Source organism: Meles meles, chromosome 17 (genome assembly GCF_922984935.1).
Source record: "Meles meles chromosome 17, mMelMel3.1 paternal haplotype, whole genome shotgun sequence".
Lineage (NCBI taxonomy): Eukaryota > Metazoa > Chordata > Mammalia > Carnivora > Mustelidae > Meles > Meles meles.
In genome coordinates this window covers 47,320,843-47,341,855 of record NC_060082.1, presented here as the reverse complement: position 1 = coordinate 47,341,855, position 21,013 = coordinate 47,320,843, and the positions used below count along the sequence as shown (strand labels likewise).

General features: G+C 40.1%; 2 protein-coding genes across 5 annotated transcripts in view; one reads left to right on the top strand and one right to left on the bottom strand.

Moving 5' to 3' along the window:
- The first annotated feature begins 2,781 nt into the window (after window positions 1-2,781).
- On the top strand, window positions 2,782-19,698 carry PRG4 (proteoglycan 4). Of its 2 annotated transcripts, XM_045982864.1 has the most exons (13): window positions 2,782-2,871; window positions 5,802-5,924; window positions 7,199-7,318; window positions 9,674-9,820; window positions 10,379-10,498; window positions 11,959-12,821; window positions 12,963-15,099; window positions 15,733-15,810; window positions 16,736-16,872; window positions 17,326-17,482; window positions 17,945-18,142; window positions 18,618-18,743; window positions 19,563-19,698. In XM_045982864.1, the coding sequence occupies exons 1-13, from the start codon at window positions 2,799-2,801 to the stop codon at window positions 19,658-19,660; spliced, it is 4,377 nt and encodes a 1,458-aa protein (XP_045838820.1). In that variant the 5' UTR covers window positions 2,782-2,798; the 3' UTR covers window positions 19,661-19,698. The 2 variants fall into 2 exon arrangements, with proteins under 2 accessions (XP_045838820.1, XP_045838821.1); XM_045982865.1 differs by lacking the exons at window positions 9,674-9,820; window positions 10,379-10,498.
- Window positions 19,699-19,707: 9 nt separating this feature from the next.
- The window catches only part of TPR (translocated promoter region, nuclear basket protein), a 66,585-nt gene continuing 65,279 nt past the window's right edge, over window positions 19,708-21,013 (bottom strand). For all 3 annotated transcript variants that reach the window (XM_045982861.1, XM_045982862.1, XM_045982863.1), the window contains exons 51-52: window positions 20,522-20,617; window positions 19,708-19,907 (exon numbers count right to left, since the gene is read on the bottom strand). In XM_045982861.1, coding sequence (XP_045838817.1) covers window positions 19,852-19,907; window positions 20,522-20,617 — 152 coding nt within the window. In that variant the 3' untranslated portion in view covers window positions 19,708-19,851. The remainder of the gene's footprint in view (window positions 19,908-20,521; window positions 20,618-21,013) is intronic.

Sequence of the window (21,013 nt, the reverse complement as noted above, 5' to 3'; positions counted from 1 at the left end):
TCTCGGCATGACTCCTTCCTGCATTTGCACCTCTCGGTTCTCAAGGATTTTCTCTGCTTCTTCAGACAGAGGACAAAAGTTGACCTGTTATAGGTCTACCTAGACAGACTTGTCATGTCTGATTCACAATTCCAAATTTCCAGGGTAGGAAAACATATTGGCCCAGTTTATTTGAGGTTTCTATCAGCTCTGGTGGGTGTGGCAAAATCACACGTGTTGAAGTGGCTACAAGGGAAAATCCCCTAAAGATGGAGAGGTGGAAAAAAAAAAAAAAAAGATGGAGAGGTGGTTCCCAAAGGAAGGAGACGATTTAGAAGTGAGCAGACAGTCTCTAAACTGTCCTCTTACACTATATATTTAGCCCAGAATAAGCGTTGTGGGAACAAAAGACATGTTTATATTATAATCTGTTTTAACAAAGGTCACAATCTCATAAACCCACATATATACATGAAGGAGTAAAAGTTACTACTATGATTAAGGATGGAGTAATGGCTTTGACCAAAAGGGACTAGATATAGTAGAGACACGAGGGAACTTTCTTTATTTTTTAATTTAAATTCAATTTAATTAACATATATTATTTGTTTCAGAGGTAGAATTTAGTGATTCATCAGTTGCATACAACACCCAATGCTCATTACTTCAAGTGCCCTCCTTAATGCCCACCACCCAGTTACCCCATGCCCCCACCCACCTCTCCTCCAGCAATCCTCAGTTTGTAGAATCATGGGGGAACTTGCAATGAAAGGACATGGGTTCAAATCTTAGCTCTGGCTCCTACTTCTTATATATCCTCAACGGGTCAGAGATTTTTCATTTGTGGCCTTCATTTTATTTGTAAACTGTGGGGGATTCTATTTTACTTAAAGACATTTTGTGATATTTACATGAAGTACCTACCAAATATCTACTACGCAGTGGAGTACAGCTGTTTGGTTGGATGAGCACGCGGTAAGACCCAGAACTTCGGTAAAGCACTAGACTACATGTTGGCAATGGAAGGAAGGCACAGGCATTGGTGGTCTTTGGGAAAACCACAGTCTGTGGCCATTGGAGTGGGCAAGAGACAAACAGATAATTGCCGTGAAAGGCAGCACCTTTGTTGACTATGATTCTGGATGGGAAGGGTTGATCTGGGAAGGTTTCAGGGAGGTAGTATGACACAAGCTAGGTCTTTATCATGTAGATAGGATTTTTTTTTTCCTTAAAGATTTATTCATTTATTCAAGAGAGAGAGAGAGAGAGAGCTCAAGCACATACGTGAGGGGCTGAAGGAGAAGAGAGAGGACCTCAAGCAGACTCCACGCTGAGTGCAGAGTCTGACGAGGGGCTCGATCCCACGACCCTGAAGTCATAACCTGAGCCAAAAGCAAGGTCAGGCACCTAACCGACTGTACCACCTAGGGGTCCTGGGAGATAGGATTCTAACAGGAACATTTTGTATCAAACTGAGGTAAAACCTTGAACAGAGCTGACTTAGCTCTGCAAGACGAGAGTTGACATTTTCTGGGGTAAGGAAGCTAAATTAGTAATTTCAAAGACCATTCCCAAACGCTGCTGTGCTTAAATAAAGGGGGTCAGGGAGAAATCTACACTTTTGAAGCAGGGTTTTTCTTGGTAAAGGAAGCTAGGAAATCCACAGAGCGGACCATCCACCTCCGGGCAATTAGAGCGTATTTTCGGGGCTCAGTGAAAATGCAAACACTCAAGAAACATATATTTGGTTTGATCGTGTCAGTTAAGAAAATTTACGCCACAAACAAACAGTAGGTAAGTTTCAAAATCACTCTTTGTTAGATTTAGCTGTGGTGGGGGTGGTGGGGGAGGATAAAACAAGGAAGAAGGGACAGCAGCGTTTGACACTGATGCTTTGATATGCTGGTCAAGACTTGCCAGGACTATTTACCATCTCAGAACAATTTGTTCATTTCACTCAGAATTAGAAGTGTGTTTTGGCCAATAATTCTAAATTTATTTTGTAGTAGTCATTTTTCTTAATGGAAGTGTTTTCCAGATGTTGCCTAAGTCTAGCTGTCTGGGCCCTCTTCCAACAAATGAGGAAAGTTTGATTTCATAGGTTGTCACTGTTGATTCTGTCTAACCTTTGGACTAATTGGTTCATCCCAATTTATTTGCACTGATATATAAGACTTCCAGGACACTGGAAAAACTCATTATTGCTTTTACGGGTAAGTGTCAAAGTTAACTTGCTTCATGGAATTAAATGTGTTTTCAATTCAATAGGGATATGCTTTAGTCAAGGAGTTTGAAAAAGGTTTAGAAGGATAGTAGTAGGAAAGTTTTGAAAAGGACCACAGCTCGGCAGTACACCTGTTGGAAGCTCACAGATTTGAATGGAGAGTTAAGGGAAAGTTGGAATGGTCACTTCTCTGTTTGTCAAATTACATTTTGCTGAAGCTGGTTCTTTTTTTCCCCAAGCTGGGATTTAAGTCTTGCACTGTAAGTATATACTGTAATTTAAATAGTGTTGAAATCAGGCTGTTTTCCATTTGGGGGGATTCAAAAGTATTAAAGTGGTCGGTAACATGATTGAGATGGTGACTTAATGATTTTTTTCTGTATCAGATTAAATCTAATGGCCAAATATTTGTGATAGAATTAAGGCTGATCATTTTTAAAAGTCTTGTTTCAAGAGTGGGATGGTTTTATCATTAAATCTCCTTTTAAAAATTATTGACAGTAAGTAACACAGACATAAACTAGTGGTGAGATTAAAGAGCAGTTTTGATACTTTTCTTTTCTTTTCAGTGAGGGCTCGATACCTGGAAACAGCCATGGAGTGGAAAATACTTCCCATGTACTTGCTGCTACTTTCTGTTTTCTTGATTCAGCAAGTTTCCTCTCAAGGTACCTTAACTATCAAAGAGACGTTTATTTAACAGCTGCTGCTAATCATTCTGTTTTGACCATTAAGACAACAAAAGAAATAGATTTCTAAAGACATGTATTTGTTTGAGCTTAATGTACAATTTTAAATTATGTGAAGCAGATGTGGTATATTTATAAGCATTTTGGAATTCTCACGTTTTTCTGATGTCTCATGAAATCTTTTAAGTTTTGAGTTTTCCTGTAGAATAATTTTTATGCTCCTTATTTTTATGGTTCTTCCAAAATTTCAACAAAACACAGACACAGGATACAACTATGCTAGTGTGATAGAGTATCATTAGATGAACTGAAAAGAACAATGTTGAAATAACATGTAATTTTCACTTCCATGTATGATAAATTTTTTTTTAAAGATTTTATTTATTCATTTGACAGAGAGAGAGATCACAAGTAGGCAGAGAGGCAGGTAGAGAGAGAGGAGGAAGCAGGCTCCCTGCGGAGCAGAGAGCCCGATGCGGGGCTCGATCCCAGGACCCTGAGATCATGACCTGAGCCGAAGGCAGCGGCTTAATCCACTGAGCCACCCAGGCGCCCCCCCATGTATGATAAATTTAACTAGTCTTTTACATCACATAAATTATTGATGATTTATCATGGCATCATGTAGAACTAGGTATCATGTAACAATGAACATTTACAAAGTTTCAAATGGCTTTGTATTAATCTTGAAAGTTTGTCTTTCTTACAAGGACTAGTCATCCAGATATGGACTTACACTCGCATACATGTCATCTTATATATTATGACATTGAACTACTCAGTCTTCCAAAAACAGTCAGTCCTGGATGAACAGTCCTTGCTACTCATTTTAGGGAATGTGAAGATAAATTCAATGCAATCACCTTAGCCCACGTCTCTAACATGAGATCAAAGTTGATGAGTGACAATAATACCAAACGTTGGATTTTTGTTTCCTTTTTTTTTTCTTTGAAAAGCAAAACAGGAGAAAAGAAAAATCAAGGTGCAGGATCATTATGGTGAAATTATTATATTTATAAAATAGACACTTCCAGGAAAATGGTTAAAATTCCCACCAGCCTAAGCATGAGAGATAACTGCCTGCCATGGACATAGTTTCAGAATCACTTAGATAAGACGGAAAAACACATGAAAGCAGACGTGAATATTTAATAAGGAATGATGGCCACCATGTATCTCTAGACTCCTCTGCTCTCTCGTGATGTATATTATTGGGTTCACAACACTGAGAGCATCTCCTAAGCTACCTTTCCTCTGTAATAAGATCAATTGTTCTCTAAAATGCTTTTACTTTCCTTTAAATGATTTGAATTTAAAATTAATTAAAATTAACAATAAAAGAAGGGCAGTCATTTAATCTATGAAAATAATTGCACTTCTTATAAAGGTAATGATGTCCTATTTCAGAAATCTGCTAACTACAAAAGGATATAAGCCTTTAATTTGTGTTTGTTGTCTGCTTGTCTTGCCTTCTCAACCTCTTCTCATTCTTTTTCCTTTATATATATAATATATGTATTTATATACATACACTATATATGCATTGTATCGTGCACATATGTATGCAAAAAAGTTGTGAAGGTTGTCCTAACATTTACTATTTTCTTTGTACGCGAAGACTTAAACTTCCCCGGACTCATTATTTTGAGGTTTCTCCAGTGTGGTTCAGCTTCCCCGTGTGGCTCTAGGACAGTGCACCTGACGGTTTCCATCCAGAGATGGATTCCATTGTCACATTTTTGTGCTTATTCTCTCAGGAAGGTGTTTTCCAAGTGCTTCTTTTTTTTTTTTTTTAAGATTATATTTATTTATTTGACAGAGAGAGATCACAAGTAGGCAGAGAGGCAGGCAGAGAGAGAGGAAGGGAAGCAGGCTCCCTGCTGAGCAGAAAGCCCGATGCGGGGCTTGATCTTGGGACCCTGAGATCATGACCTGAGCTGAAGGCAGAGGCTCTAACCCACTGAGCCACCCAGATGCCCCTTCCAAGTGATTCTTAAAAATACATTTGAGGATCATTACACTTTTGTTTGTATTTTTGTTTTGTTTTATCCAGAATAACTTTGACTTTTATACTCGAGCCCAGGTGCTAATTGAACAGTTAACCTATACTGAACTCGCTGTAGCTGTGGTTGTAAGCATGTGACTTCCTCAGCTTTTAAAGAAAGCGGTTATCCTCCAAAACAAAAAGAGGAAGCCTAGGGAAGTTGGTGCTGGCATGATCAGCTTGCTTTAAACTCAACGTGAGAGATGAGAGACAATGTGATTGGGTGGACAAAGTGTGGGCTTTAGAATCAGAGATTTCAGAGTTCAGATTCTAGGTGACCATAGAGTGTACTATCCAAATCAGGACACTTTGGAGAGTGAATGAGTTCAATATGAATAATTAATAGGTATTAATTGATCTGTAATACATATATCCTGGAAGTCTTAACTGGGTGTCCCGCTGGTTATTAAAGTCTCTGTGTTTCAGCTTCCTTATCTCTCAAAAGGGGCTACTAATATTCCCCTGGCAACATTTTCATAAACATGAGAGAGAACGTATGACTCAGTGCCCAGCACAGAGAGGCTGAATAAACATCAGCTAGTCCTCCTCTGTAGCCATCTCAGGAGAGCCATAGTTGCCCCCCTTTCCCCCAGGAATGTCACCCACTTTGTGCAAAACTGTTAACTTTGCCTAATTTTCACCAAAAGTGTATTTATCTTCTCACTCCGTGAAGCATAAAGTGGCATGATCAAGGTCACGTAAGCGATCAGGCTAAGGTCCTCTGGACCCATTGCTACCCATCATTCCCGACCTTTTCCAATGGATAAAACTCTCCCTCGCCAAGTGGCTTTATCCCCGCTCACGAGATCTGTTCCTTCCCGGGCCGCGGTTTGGCCATGTTTACGCTAGTGTTGTATAATTTTAGATTTACCGAGCTGTGCAGGGAGATGTGGGGAAGGGTATTCTAGAGACGCCACCTGCAACTGTGATTATAACTGTCAACACTACATGGAGTGCTGCCCTGACTTCAAGAAAGTCTGCACCGTGGGTAAGTCCCGACAGCTAGTGTCTCCCCCGTCTCGCCACACCATTCCCGGAGTCCCCTCGCACCCCCTTGCTGCGCTGTTTCCACGCTCTTGTGCTTCTTTTTGCTCCAGTGCCTTTCCCTTCCTCGCATCCATGTTGCAGTGTGCCGTACCTAAGCATGGTATCAAAGGTTGTGCCTCTGGGGGGCGGGGAGAGGGGGGAGAGGAGGAGGGGAGCCTGGAAATCTGTCAGGTGCACAAGGTTGTTGACTAGCCCAAGCAAAATGTCTTCTTTTAAATATAGAATACTGTGACTCTGGAGTCATTAAGTAGATAGCAGTGAGTAATTATCCACTACCAATCAGAAATGTAATTGCTTCGTGTTGGGGTTCTTCAAGAGTTTCATCAAAAGAATCCATGCATATAAAATAACCTTATCTACTTGTTGGACTTTTTGATAGGAGAATGTTCTAGAGTACCTGAAAAAGGGCACTTTAAATATGAAGCATGCATGTTTCATGAGGAATTTCAGTTAGAACTCAAAGGCTCTGAATTGTAAATTACGAGTGGTATTTCCCTTGAACACATTTTGGATCATTTTTTTCCAACACAAGGACATTTCATCTCCACCTTTTGAAAACTGTAATTAAAAGTGGTTCAAAGTTATGTTCACTTTAGAATTTGCACATGAAGTTGATAAATATGTTGCTATACAGTTATGTGTCCTATAAGGTAATCATTTCAAAGAGGCCTTGGTAAGTCTGTTTCTAACCAAGGCTTGTTTTGACAGGAGCAGGCATAATCCATGCCATGGAATTAGGCTGAAATCTTTCAACTGTACACCTTGCTCAGTTTGTCAGATAAAAGTCTCTGCATCTTATAAATGATTTTTGAGCCTAAACAGGGACCCATCTGTGTTAAGTCAGCTCTTTGGAATATTGTTGTGAGTTCCGAAAGTTCCTTTAATAAACATCTCTTACAAAGCATTGGTGCGAGGTGGAGGGTGGAAGGATTCCATGTGAAGGGTTCCCGCCTTCCTGTCCTGCCTATGTGAAATGACTGAGACGGCACTGTGGCATCTCTTGGAGGCTTGAAGGGCAAGTAAAGCTTCTCTGAGTCATCATATTTCTTTCTTGACTTCTCTACTTGGAAAACCACCTGTTTTCCAAATTCCAAATGAAAGACTCAGAAATACACTTCTGGAACTCTAGTTGGCTCTCAGGTGGGAAATGGTGATCAGAACGTGGGCGTGGCTGCATAATCAGTAATCTGTCATGTTTTGTTTTGCTCTGGGTAGAGCTTTCCTGTAAAGGCCGCTGCTTCGAGTCCTTCGCAAGAGGGAGGGAGTGTGACTGTGACTCAGATTGTAAGAAGTATGGCAAGTGCTGTCCTGATTATGAGAATTTTTGTGGAAAAGGTAAGCATCATGGTGCCAACCGGCGTCTCTCAGCATCTCTCTATGCCGCAAACCTGCACACCTGCCTTAGCTTCGCTGATGATGTCTAATGTACACTCCACCTAGGGACTTGCTTTTATTAACAGCCATTTCGTTTTAATTTTGCTTCACCAAGAATGAATTAAAGAAGGAAACCCTCTACCAACAGCACTGCCTGGCTCCGCCAGGCTCCGGGAGAGCCAGAGATGGCTGGTTAAGGAACAGAGAGGATAAGGGCTGATTGGACGCGCTTTTTCCTCCAGTGTGGTCCGATTTCAGGTGAAGTCAATGGTAACGAGCTCACTCAGTGACTTCTTGTCTCATCCTAGTGGTGCCGACCCCACAAAGTCAGTGGTGCTTTGAGCTAGCTGTATTTTTGGCTTTAGTGTTTTTGAGTGTATATTGAATATATATTGAATATATATTGACAGAATGACACTTTCAGCTTCTCTCTAAACGAGTCAGTTTAGGAGTTAAAGACATTAAATTTATAGGCAAATTTATAGGCAAACCTATCAAGTTGTTGACCTTCTGCTGTATGTGTCCTCTCATCTCTGCAGTCCACTGTCATCTCTATCTAAATCCCTCTGTGTGACAGAGTCAGTAAAAAAGGATATTGTTCCATTTTAAAATCCTCTTCTCTGGTTATAGGTTCTAAAGCAATACTCTGAGAGTATAACAAAACTCTTCAGAGTTTCCCCCAAAAATAAATAAATAAAAAATACAAAAAAACCCACCAAAAACGAATTCCTTTCTTTCACCAAATGTTCACTCTTAAATTCTCCTTTAAAACAATATTTGTGGAGGTAAAGGTGAAAATAAGCATTGCTTGCATAATATCATTTTATTTAAACAAGGCTGTACATCCTGCTTCCTTTGAACAGTGGAGAAATAGGGTAAAAAACTGTTAATCAGCATAGTTGAGGGCTATTTCTTAACTGTTCAATGTTTTCATTGGACAGCATTCCAGAAATGATGGAGACAACACCCATATAATCAAAACCTCGGAGTGCAGAGTTCCTGCAGCTCTCAGATGGATCTCATGATGAAGGATACATATTTGCTCAGTGCCCTGATAATTGTTTTGGCTGCGAGACAAAAAACTAAGACTTTATTTTGGGCAGAGGATGGGTGGGGAGGGAGGATAGTTAGAGTGATGAAGCACTGCAAGGACATGTTAATAAAGACAATGCTTTATGCCACCAGGTGGTGGGTCAGGTTACCTGAGGCTTAGGTGCAACAGAAAAATTGATGAAGGTCACGCTTCATTTACAGAATTCACAAAGACAGGGTTTCCACTGAAAAGGATGGAACCACCCAGAGCTTCACTACTTCATTTTTTTTTTAAAGATTTTATTTATTTATTTGACAAAGAGAGAGAGAGATCCCAAGTAGGCAGAGAGGTAGGAAGAGAGAGAGGGGGAAGCAGGCTCCCTGCGGAGCGGAGAGCCCGATGTGGGGCTCGATCCCAGGACCCTGAGATCATGACCTGAGCCGAAGGTGCCCCACTACTTCATTTTCTAAAAAATAGCAACCAAACTACCTTACCAGTCACCCCTTAGTTGTTTCAGGTTTGCTATAGATACTGTTTATAGGCATCTATGTATCCCCAAATTTTAACTTTTCAAGAACTGAAGAAATGTAGGTGAGAAAACAGTCCGAGAGGTTGTTTGGCTCAAGATCACTAGCTAGTATGGCAGAACTGGTTCTCAAATTGAGCTCTTTGGTGTGAACTTTTTTCAAGAGTAACTATTCATGTAGATCTTTTGTAATTAAAAAAAAAGGTGAATTGGCATTGTCTGATTTTTAAATGAATATGAAAACAGGATAAATGTAATTATTATATTTCTCTTCCTGAGAGCACAAACACCTGTGGTTCACAAGCAGTTATTACTTCCATCAACACAAAAACTGGCATATGAGATGGAACTGAGAGAGTCAAGTATGTTTTAGGCCAGGAAATACCTTCAGAAATCATCATCAGAATAAACATCTCAATTTGCAGATAAGAAAACGAAGTTCAAGAGGGACTTAGCTCATTTGCTCAAGGTCACAAGGGTAGCACCATGCAGGTCTAAGACTGGAATTCAGGTTTTTTGACCCTTTCTGAGCCTTTACCCCTTGTCATAACTTACAACAATTCCAGAAGCAATATTTCCTAGCAGTGCATCTTTAGAATTCATCGCTTTAGAGTCATTAGTGTTAGGCTAAGAGCCTGCCTACGCTGGTTTTCACCAGCGTTGATTCTTGAAGCCAGGTGCATCCGTGCCTTCCACAGTTAAGAGTTGCTGATGAATGTCAACAGGATGTTAATCCACCTGTCTTGCTTGGCCTCAGTGCATAATCCCCCATCACCATCTTCAAAGACTGCACCTCCACCTCCGGGAGCATCTCAAACCATCAAATCAACAACCAAACGTTCACCCAAAGCACCAAACAAGAAGAAGACTAAGAAAGTGGTAGAGTCAGAGGAAATAACAGAAGGTAGGAAGATGGCAGATATCATGAAAGGTTTTGAGAGGGACGAGCTGTAGGTGGACTACTTTTTTATGACTCTTCATAGAATAAGGGAATCGTGCGAGTCATGAAGGGCTCTTTACACTTTTTAAAATGTGCTTTTAAGTCAAAGTTTAAGCCAAATTATAAGCTCTCAGCTGTTTATTTTTCTTTAACCAAATTATAAACCATCAGCTATTTATTTTTCTTATAACTGAACCCAGCGTGGGTGTAGGTTAAAAAAATCAGAAAACATAGCTCACTGAAAAAAAAAAATCCCAGGTGATTTTCTGCAGAATAATTATATTCTGTGAGAGTGGGGAAAGTTGAGAGAAAGTAAAATAGTTGCATTACTAGTATCTACGATGAGCTTAGCTACCTTACTTTTTAACCGTCTAAAGAAGCGTTGATCATATTACTGATAAAAGCAAAACAGGGAGGTTTATAGCTCAGTAAACATTATTTCTTGCTGTGTTTGGAATGGCTTTTTTTTTTTTTGGCTTTAAATTACAGTTGGTGTGATCAACCTTTTTATTTGATTTATAGAACATTCTGTTTCTGAAAATCAAGAGTCTTCCTCCTCTTCCTCTTCCTCTTCAACTATTCGGAAAATCAAGTCTTCCAAAAATTCAGCTGCTAATAAAGAATTAAAGAAGAAACCCAAAGGTTTGAGCATTGATAAAGATCAAAGACTATATCAATGCCATATTAATAATAGTTACCTAAAGGCAATGTGTGTTGGAACAATGATTTGAGGACATTTCAGTACTTGGGGCGTGTATAGATTTGTAAAAATTATTGTAGACAATACTAATGAGAACTTCCTATAGGAAACTTGTGCAAAGCAGCTAAGAAACCATTCTTTAAACAAAGGATAAGAAGATGCTAGAGCGGCAGCTCTGGAACCACAGATGACACCAGAGATGTTTGGTTTTGGTTTTTAATTCCTGTCCACCTGATCCATTTTTCTTTCTTCTTCTCTCTCCTTGTTCCTTATGTTATTTTTCCTTTTACTTATTTTGCAAACATTTATATGCTGCTTTAAGTGCTTTAGAATGTTAATCCATTAACGTCTCATATGAATCTCTGGGAAAGCCAATACTATTATCCACATTTTACAGGTCCTTTTTATTTTTTTTCTAATAAATTATGTCATCCCGGCTGATTTTTTTTTTTTTTTTTGTAGTAGAGAATGTACTACAGATTAGGCTATTACCTTCTGAAAAGAGATTCCCTTTGTTCTGCTTTTCATTATTTCCTGAAATTCTAAAATATATTCTCTTTCTCCAGGAAATACCGAATTTTGGATACTGGAGTTTTGAAGAACTCTATTTCCTGGGTGGTTATTTCCCCTGAAGCCTTTTCTCTGGCTGAATACCCAAATACATAGTCTTTGAATCATCCAAAGAGTTTCGCACACCACAGAAGTGCAGTCCATGTTTGCTAAATGGAACTCATCTCAGTGATGAGTTCATGATACGCTCTTTGGACTCTGAAATTCACCTGTGGGGCAGCTGCTGTGAGAAATCCCGTTAAAACAGGATTTCTTTTGCTGCCATGGCATCCTACTCTCCTCTCTGTATCCCCTGGTGGGCTGCTGAATTTAGGTGCGCCCAGGAAAGAGAGCTGCTAACAGCCATGTGTATGGACACAGAGTTCAGTAGGGACCATTGGAGGGACTGGAGCAGATTCCTGGGGTGTAGTTGTAGAGGCCTCTGAAGCAACTGGTGCGGTGAATTTACAAGACGTTGGAACTAGGTTTCCAGGGGGGCAGACGGGTCACTAAGCAACGTAAAGTAAGAGGAGTGGAGAAAGTGAGGGGCAAAGGGCATTCATATAGAGACGAATCAGTGTTGTTGATCATGTTGGTAATTTCCAAGTTGCCACTTGTTTCTCTCCATTAATTGTATAGACTTTAACTTGTGCTTTTTACCCCTTCTCATTAATTCCCCCAAATAGCCCAATCACATCAAGTTCAGTAGTCACCATTTTAAAATAAATTAATAGACATATTATAGGTTAGCAGTTTGCTTGGGATACACAGCTAGTTGATAAGGATGGGAACTTTAGGTCACTATTGAAAAGAAAACTACTCAAAAATAAAAGATGTGTATATTTTTTTCTAGTAACAGAAAACAAGAAGGAAAAAACTCCTAAAAAGAAACCTACCCCAGAACCACCAGATGTAAATGAAGCTGGAAGTGGACTGGATAGCGGTGACATCAAGCTCACCCCAACTCCTGATACTCCTACTGCCCAAAGCAATAAAGTTACCACATCTCCCAAGATTACAACAGGCAAACCAATAAATCCTAAACCCAGTCTTCCACCTAATTCTGATCCATCCAAAGAGACACCTTCAAAACCTATTAAAGAGACAATAGCTGAAACTAAAGAGATTTCTTTAACAAAAAAAGAGACTTCAAGTGGAACAAAAGAGAAGACTATTTCAACTAAAGAGACACGAAGTGCAGAGAAAACACCTGCTAAAGATTTTGTACCCACATCCAAAGCTCCTGTTAAATCTACGCCCAAAGCTGAAACTACAACCAAATCCCCTGTTCCCACCAGCAAGGAGCCTACACCCACTACAACCAAAGAGCCTGCACCCACTACCACCAAGGATCCCACACCCACCACCCCTAAGAAGCCTGCACCCACCACTCCTAAGGAGCCTGCACCCACTACCATCAAGGAGCCTGAACCCACCGACCCCAAGGAGCCTGAACCCACTACCACCAAAGAGCCAACACCCACTACCCCTAAGGAACCTGTACCCACTACCACCAAGGAGCCTGAACCCACCACCCCTAAGAAGCCTGCAACTACCACCCCCAAGGAGCCTGCACCCACTACCACCAAAGAGCTTGTACCCACAGCCCCCAAGGAGCCTGCACCCACTACCACCAAGGAGCCTGAACCCACCACCCCTAAGAAGCCTGCAACTACCACCCCCAAGGAGCCTGCACCCACTACCACCAAAGAGCTTGTACCCACAGCCCCCAAGGAGCCTGCACTCACTACCACCAAGGAGCCAACACCCACCACCCCTAAGGAAACTGCACCTACCACTCCTAAGGAGTTTGCACCCACTACCACCAAGGAGCCTGAACTTACCACCCCTAAGAAGCCTGCACCTACCACTCCTAAAGATCCTGCACCCACTGCCCCCAAGGAGCCTGCACCCACTACCACCAAAGAGCCTGCACCCACCGCCCCCAAGGAGCCTGCACCCACCACGCCCAAGAAGCCTGCACCCACCACCCCCAAGGAGCCTACAACTACCACTCCTAAGGAGCCTGCACCCACTACCATCAAAGAGCCTGCACCCACAGCTCCCAAGGAGCCTGCACCCACTACCCCTAAGGAACCTGCACCCACTACCACCAAGGAGCCTGCACCCACCACTCCTAAGGAGTCTGCACCCACTACCACCAAAGAGCCTGAACCCACCACCCCTAAGAAGCCTGCAACTACCACCCCCAAGGAGCCTGCACCCACTACCACCAAAGAGCTTGTACCCACAGCCCCCAAGGAGCCTGCACCCACTACCACCAAGGAGCCAACACCCACCACCCCTAAGGAAACTGCACCTACCACTCCTAAGGAGTTTGCACCCACTACCACCAAGGAGCTTGAACTTACCACCCCTAAGAAGCCTGCACCTACCACTCCTAAGGATCCTGCACCCACTGCCCCCAAGGAGCCTGCACCCACTACCACCAAAGAGCCTGCACCCACCGCCCCCAAGGAGCCTGCACCCACCACGCCCAAGAAGCCTGCACCCACCACCCCCAAGGAGCCTACAACTACCACTCCTAAGGAGCCTGCACCCACTACCATCAAAGAGCCTGCACCCACAGCTCCCAAGGAGCCTGCACCCACTACCCCTAAGAAACCTGCACCCACTACCACCAAGGAGCCTGAACCCACCACCCCTAAGAAGCCTGCACCCACCACTCCTAAGGAGTCTGCACCCACTACCACCAAAGAGCCTGAACCCACCACCCCTAAGAAGCCTGCAACTACCACCCCCAAGGAGCCTGCACCCACTACCACCAAAGAGCTTGTACCCACAGCCCCCAAGGAGCCTGCACCCACTACCACCAAGGAGCCAACACCCACCACCCCTAAGGAACCTGCACCCACCACTCCTAAGGAGTCTGCACCCACTACCACCAAGGAGCCAACACCCACCACCCCTAAGGAACCTGCACCCACTGCCCCCAAGGAACCTGCACATACCACCACCAAGGAGCCAACACCCACCACCTCTAAGAAGCCTGCACCTACCACTCCTAAGGAGCCTGCACCCACTGCCCCCAAAGAACCTGCACCCACCACGCCCAAGGAGCCTGTACCCACCGCCCCCAAGGAGCCTGCACCCACCGCCCCCAAGAAGTCTGCTCCAGCTCCTCTTGAGACACCTGCTCCAACCACTTCAGAGGCCTCTACTACAACTACCACCATGGAGCCTCCTCCCACTACTCCCAAGAACCCTGCTGAATCAATGCCTGCAGAACCCACACCAAAGGCTCCTGAGAACAGTCCCAAGGAACCTGTTGTACCTGTAACCAAGGCTCCTGAAGTGACCAAACCTGAAATGACAACAGCTAAAGACAAAACAGAAAAAGACACACGTACAAAACCTGAAATTACAAGTGTTGTACCTAAGATTACAACCCAAGAGACAGCAATTCCAACAGAAGAGACCACTGAGTCCAAAACAAGTACAACCACACAAGTAACTCCTACCACATCGTCCAAAAGTACTCCTAGAGCAACAACTCCTGCACCCAAAGAAATGACTACAACAAAGACAACTACAATGGAAGAGACTGTGAATAAACCTGAAGAAACCACAGCTGTGCCCAAAGATACAACCACGAAACCTGAAGTGTCAACTTCCAAACCCCGAAAGCCAACCAAAGCACCAAAAAGGCCTACTTCTACCAAAAAGCCAAAAACAGTACCTAAAGGGAGAAAACCAAAGACTACAACAACTCCCCCAAAGATGACTACATCGACAATGCCTACATTACACCCTACCTCTTCAGAGGAAGCCATGCTCCAAACTACCACCAGCCCCAACCAGAGACTTAACTCAGAAATAGTTGAAGTAAATCCAAATAAAGATGCAGGTATTGCTGGAGAAAAACTTCACGTGATCCCCAGGCCCCCTGCGTTAACCCCTATATTTATCCCAGGTACTGGTATCGTGGTGAGAGGATCCAATCAAGACATCGCCATCAATCCCATGCTTTCAGGTAATAAGCACCAGTTATGTCCAGTTTTAAAACTGGTATTGTTAACTTAAATTTATCCGAGCCAGAATACCCTGAGTTAGTATCTCGCTATTGATATGTATTATCTTGCAGAGTTTTACAGCTTCTCTGTAGGTAAGCAGAGGAGTCATCACCATAAGATTCTTTGGTATTTGGAAAATCAAATAATAAGGAATTTAGTGCATTTGTGTCTATATGCAGTGATGGTGTACAGAATGTCAAAAAAATTTAGTTGGGAGCGTATTCTTGTAACAGCACAATGCAAGGCAAAAGTCTGCAACATTTTTCTCTTTTCCAAACCAATTCCAAAGGGCAATCAGAACTGAAAAATGAAGTTTTGTGTTGGGATCAAACATCTAGTAATTATCTAATTTACATGAAGATCAGGTAACCTGGCCCATTCCAATTTTTATACATTACTTTTTGAATAATATCACCTTTAAGTAAAACAATTATGAAACATGGCTCTTCTTTTTCGTTTCTGAAATATGCACACCTCTTACTAGCTCTTTCAACAGCTTAGGAAAATGTGAACAGAGGAAACAGCCCTGTGGGAGGATTTGAAAAGAACTCTTTTCTCATTTTCTTTTGTATCGGCTTAATCTTTTGTTTTAGATGAGACTAATTTATGCAACGGTAAGCCAGTAGATGGACTGACGACTTTGCGCAATGGAACATTGGTCGCATTTCGAGGTGAGCTATGCACGTATTTTTTCTTCTGCCCATCATTTTATTCTTGGCATTTATGAGGACCAAAGGAGAGCGGAGGCTTGGGTTGAGCTTTCTGGAGGGGAACCTGAGTGATGAACTTAACTCACACAATATGGGAACGTGAAAGTAATTACCAAAATACAGGATTAACAGAATTAAACACATTAGAGTAACAAATAAAACAGCTTGAACTGATACTACTAAATTTTTTCTTTCCATTAGTAACTAAAAGGTAGTTCAAATTTTAATTTCATATCAAGTGACATGATATCCAGGTTTGTATTTGTATTCCCTGCTCTGTTATATGAAAATAACATCTTGTATTTGTATTCCCTGCTCTATGTTATATGAAAATAACATCTTGTATTTGTATTCCCTGCTCTATGTTATATGAAAATAACATCTTGATTGCAACGTGTTCAAAACTGCTACATCCTGTGGGAACCTAACAGGAGAACAGCAGTTACTTCATGTTGTTTCTCTGCTGGTCCAGTCCTCTTATATGTAGATTAAATCTGAAAGGAAACAAATCATATACAGGCACTACAGAGGCCAAAGAGATTTTAGCAGTCACTGAATTATAACTCAATTCTAAAAGATAAAGAAACAGAGATAAGTGCCTTTCTGTAACTCACAAAGCCAAAAGGATCTTTCTAGAGAAACTGGAAAACTAAAATATTTCAAAGGCTATACTGAACTTCAGATCTGAGAAATATCTACTCTCAGAAATGTTCAAATACTAACTTCTGTACTAATCCTCACAGTGCTAAGCTTGTCATATAATGTGTGTTAATACACTTTTTATTTTTTTAAAATGATGAATTAACAATTTTTCATTTTGGTTTCTTTTGGGATAAGTTATAGTATTCATTCAGTTTGGAGGCTGATCTACCACTTTCAATTTTAGGTCATTATTTCTGGATGCTGAGTCCATTCAATCCACCATCTCCACCTCGTAAAATTACTGAAGTTTGGGGTATTCCTTCTCCCATTGATACTGTTTTTACTCGATGCAATTGTGAAGGAAAAACTTTCTTCTTTAAGGTAAGAAATCAGCTGAGAGAAATCAGCAACTAGCTATTCCTTAAGAGCATAAATTAGCTTAACCTCCATTTCAGAAGTCTTCGTATTTTTTTTTTAAAGATTTTATTTATTTGACAGAGAGAGAGATCACAAGTAGGCAGAGAGGCAGGGGGAAGCAGGCTCCCTGCTGAGCAGAGAGCCTGATGTGGGGCTCAATCCCAGGACCCTAAGATCATGACCTGAGTTGAAGGCAGAGGCCCAATCCACTGAGCCACCCAGGCGCCCCGGGTCATGTATTTTATTAAACTATTCTATCATCAAAATTTTAAAAAAAGCTAACAATTGGGGAACATCAAAGACCAATTTATTCACTTAACAAAAGTTAAAACTTTCTCCCTATATTTACATTTAGGAATGAATCCCTAATTTTTCTATTCCAAGATGTTAACACTACTTCCTCTGTTAAATCAACAGGATTCCCAGTACTGGCGTTTCACCAATGATATAAAAGATCCCGGGTACCCCAAACAAATTGTAAAAGGATTTGGAGGACTAAATGGAAAAATAGTGGCAGCTCTCTCAATAGCTAAACACAAGGACAGACCTGAATCTGTGTATTTTTTCAAGAGAGGTATGTTTACAATAACTGACAAAATTACAAAACTTCCAACTGATTTGCCTGGGAAATTTTATTCAGTATTTTCATTTATTACTGAGTTTACTGTCAAAAGATCTTTAATGGCTACAATCAAATTGCTTTCAATGAAAAAACTGAGGACAGTAAAACATATTCAGAGCTCTCAGCATGCAAATTACAGTTTCACCTGAATTTTCAGGTCATTATATAAAGGCTATCATTTACTTTCAAACAAAGTTAAATAAATAATTATGCAATTTGTTGGTTTTATTCATTCAACAAGTTCTTCAGCATTTAGCAATTTTTTTTAATACCCTTGACTATTAGCCATTATTAATGTCTGGACATACTTTATGAGAAACACTGATCATTTCCTTTACTTTGTAAAGCTCTTTTCCACTTTTCTAGGGGATTAAGCTTAATTTTCTCATGACGTGATTTTTGACTACATAATAGGTGGCGGCGTTCAGCAGTATATTTATAAACAGGAACCCATCAGAAAGTGCCCTGGAAGAAGGCCTGCTATCAATTATTCAGTGTATGGAGAAACAACACAGGTTAGGAGACGGCGCTTTGAACGTGCCATAGGACCTTCTCAAACACACACCATCAGAATTCACTATTCACCCATCAGGGTCTCTTATCAAGAAAAAGGTAATGTTTCTTCCTGCGTTAAAAATTCTTAAACATGAAATAGACGTCGTACAGTTTATCTCACAGAATGAAGCTTATTGAATATAGTGACTAAATAGACCCAATAATTTAAAACTTAGTGATTCAAAACATCAATTTGCCTCAGTGAATGACCGATCAATATGTACATATTGTTTTTTTGTGAGTAAAGAATGCAATTTATTCAGGTTTGTTATTTGTAATAAATGCCATTTATCAAATATGTCTTACCAAGAACATCATATACAAATCTACAAACCTCAGCAGAGTCCTAACAGGTAGGTATTTGTACCATGTCAGAGGGGGCAAAAACTGAGGCACCTAAGTTAAATAAGTCACCCAACGTAACAGAGCTACTCAGTGACCACACTGGGATTCAAACCCAGATCTGTCCAATTCTTATGGCTGCTCTTCCCTACAGCACACTGCATTTAGTCTGGTGTCTTTAAATCTACAGGTTTCCTCCATAATGAAGTTAAAGTGAGTTTACAGTGGAGAGGATTTCCGAATGTGGTTACTTCAGCTATAGCACTGCCCAACTTCAGAAGACCCGATGGCTATGATTACTACGCCTTTTCTAGGAGTAAGTTATTAAGCAACTTCTTAGCTTCCTAAAGATGTGCTCTAATCTCTAAAACATGAATATAGCCAAAGCAAAAACAAGTGTTCAATGGTGACTAAAGGTGAGAAGTTAAACTATAATACGTATTCCAATTGCTCTGAAGAAGACAGAGTTTAGATTTTCACTTTACTTTTAATTAAATTGAATGGGCTGTGATAAAATTGTGTGTTATCCTTCATGAGATTAAAGCCTATTGTGATAAATCATCCAATTATTTGAGTAAAACTGCTACTAAAACAATATTTTACATTACCTGTGGCATTTAATGAAGGGTATTTTGGGTGCCACAAAATACTATTTGAATCATTTCACAAGTGCTCGCTTCGGCAGCACATATACTGAATCATTTCACAAGTCCTGAAGTTCACAACGAAGTTTTTAAGAAACCAATTGTTTTTAATTAATAAAAATTGAATTATGTTACTTGGGGCACTTTTCTTTGAAAAACTCAGAAATCTAAGTTATTCTACTTAAAGGATAAAAGAAATCTAAATTATTCTACTTAAAGGAAGTAAATTATTGTTTTTTAGACTTAGTTTTTCTCAAACTCTTACACTGAAAAAGGAGAGTTGAACCTAATTTTATAGAAAGCTTGTGACAGGTCAATCTGTCAAGGCAATTGTTTTTGTTTTTGTCAGAAAGTTCAAATTAATTAATACAAACATTTCTGATATTAAAATGATAAACACTATCTTTGAGTACAGTAATCAACACAAACTTTTTTTAAGTTCAGGTGTCTTCTTTTCTTTTTAATTAAAAAATGATTTCTCTTCTACTTAGATCAATACTATAACGTCGATGAACCCAGTAGAACAGCAAGAGTCGTTACCACTCGTTCTGGGCGGAGCTTATCCAATGTCTGGTACAACTGTCCTTAGACCCACGGGCAAAGGAAGAGTCAACTAATTAAATGAAGAATGAAAAATTTTGACACTGAAATACATTTTATTAATAAAGAATGTTGAGAGAAGCATACCAATTTAAATACAAAATGTTTTTAATCTCGACAATCATTACACTAAAACAGGCTTGAGAATCTTATTCACAATTATTACAGTTTACAGGACATTTAATTAATATTTCCTCTATTTATTCCTCCTCTCCCTCCCATTGCATGGCTCACACCTATAAGAGAGAAAAATAACCAAACTGAATGCATCTTTTAAGAAGTTACCTCAAAACTGGAGTATTCGCTTACCCTAGGTCACTATAAAAATTGCTTTCAATATCAAATATCTAGATATATAGATATAAAACTGTTAGACATTTCACACATCTTCAGTTAAAAATTACTGCAATTAAATTAATATTTTCATGGCATGAATACAATCTCTAAGGGTTACATCAGAAAACATGGGGATATTAAAATTTTTAATTTTTTTGAACTAGTTAAAAGTCACAAAGCTTTATTCTGTTGTGTAGAAAGTGTGACAACAACAGGCAGGGATGTAACAAATAACTAACTGCAACACTTTAGCTTCTGCAAATCTTATTTTGAATTCAAGGAAGAAATGAATAAATATGAAATATAAGCACATATTCATTATATAACTATAGTTTACAAGTCTTTCTGCAAGAAGCTTACAGATGAGTAAATATCACATGCTCAATGTGTAATCAATCCTTGGAACATTAAAAAAAACAAACTAGATACAAGTTAGAAGCTTAAGGATTAGAAAACTTGTTCCATGTATTGCTATCCTATATCCTATCATGTAATCAATATGTCAGAAATTTACCTCTCTGTCTGTTAAACTGACGGCCACGGACACCTTGTCTCAATGTCGTCTGAAGTCTTACTCGTCTGAAAGGCTTTGGTTGACTACTGCTAGTATCTAAGAAAAAAACCCCAAACATTAAAAGATAAGAAAGCAAATTAAAAATTAAGAAAAGCATTTATAATGGCAAAATCTAGTTACTAAATGAATGCATGGATAAAATGCAGAGGTGTCCATTTATTTTCAATATTTAAAAGTTGTTTGACTTTTAACAAGAGACATTTAACAAACAAAAAAAAGGATAAAAAGTAAAAAAAATTTTTCTTATTAAAAAAAAGTTCTTGATTTTTTTCATTCATTCACTGCACTCATAATACATATTCACTTGGTGCCTATCCATGTATCACTGTGCTAGCAGGCAGGGACTACAATAAAAAAACCACGTACCACCTCCTTCAGGAAACAACAGACCCCCACATATGATGTGAGTCAAATCTGAATCCTCTTTCCCAG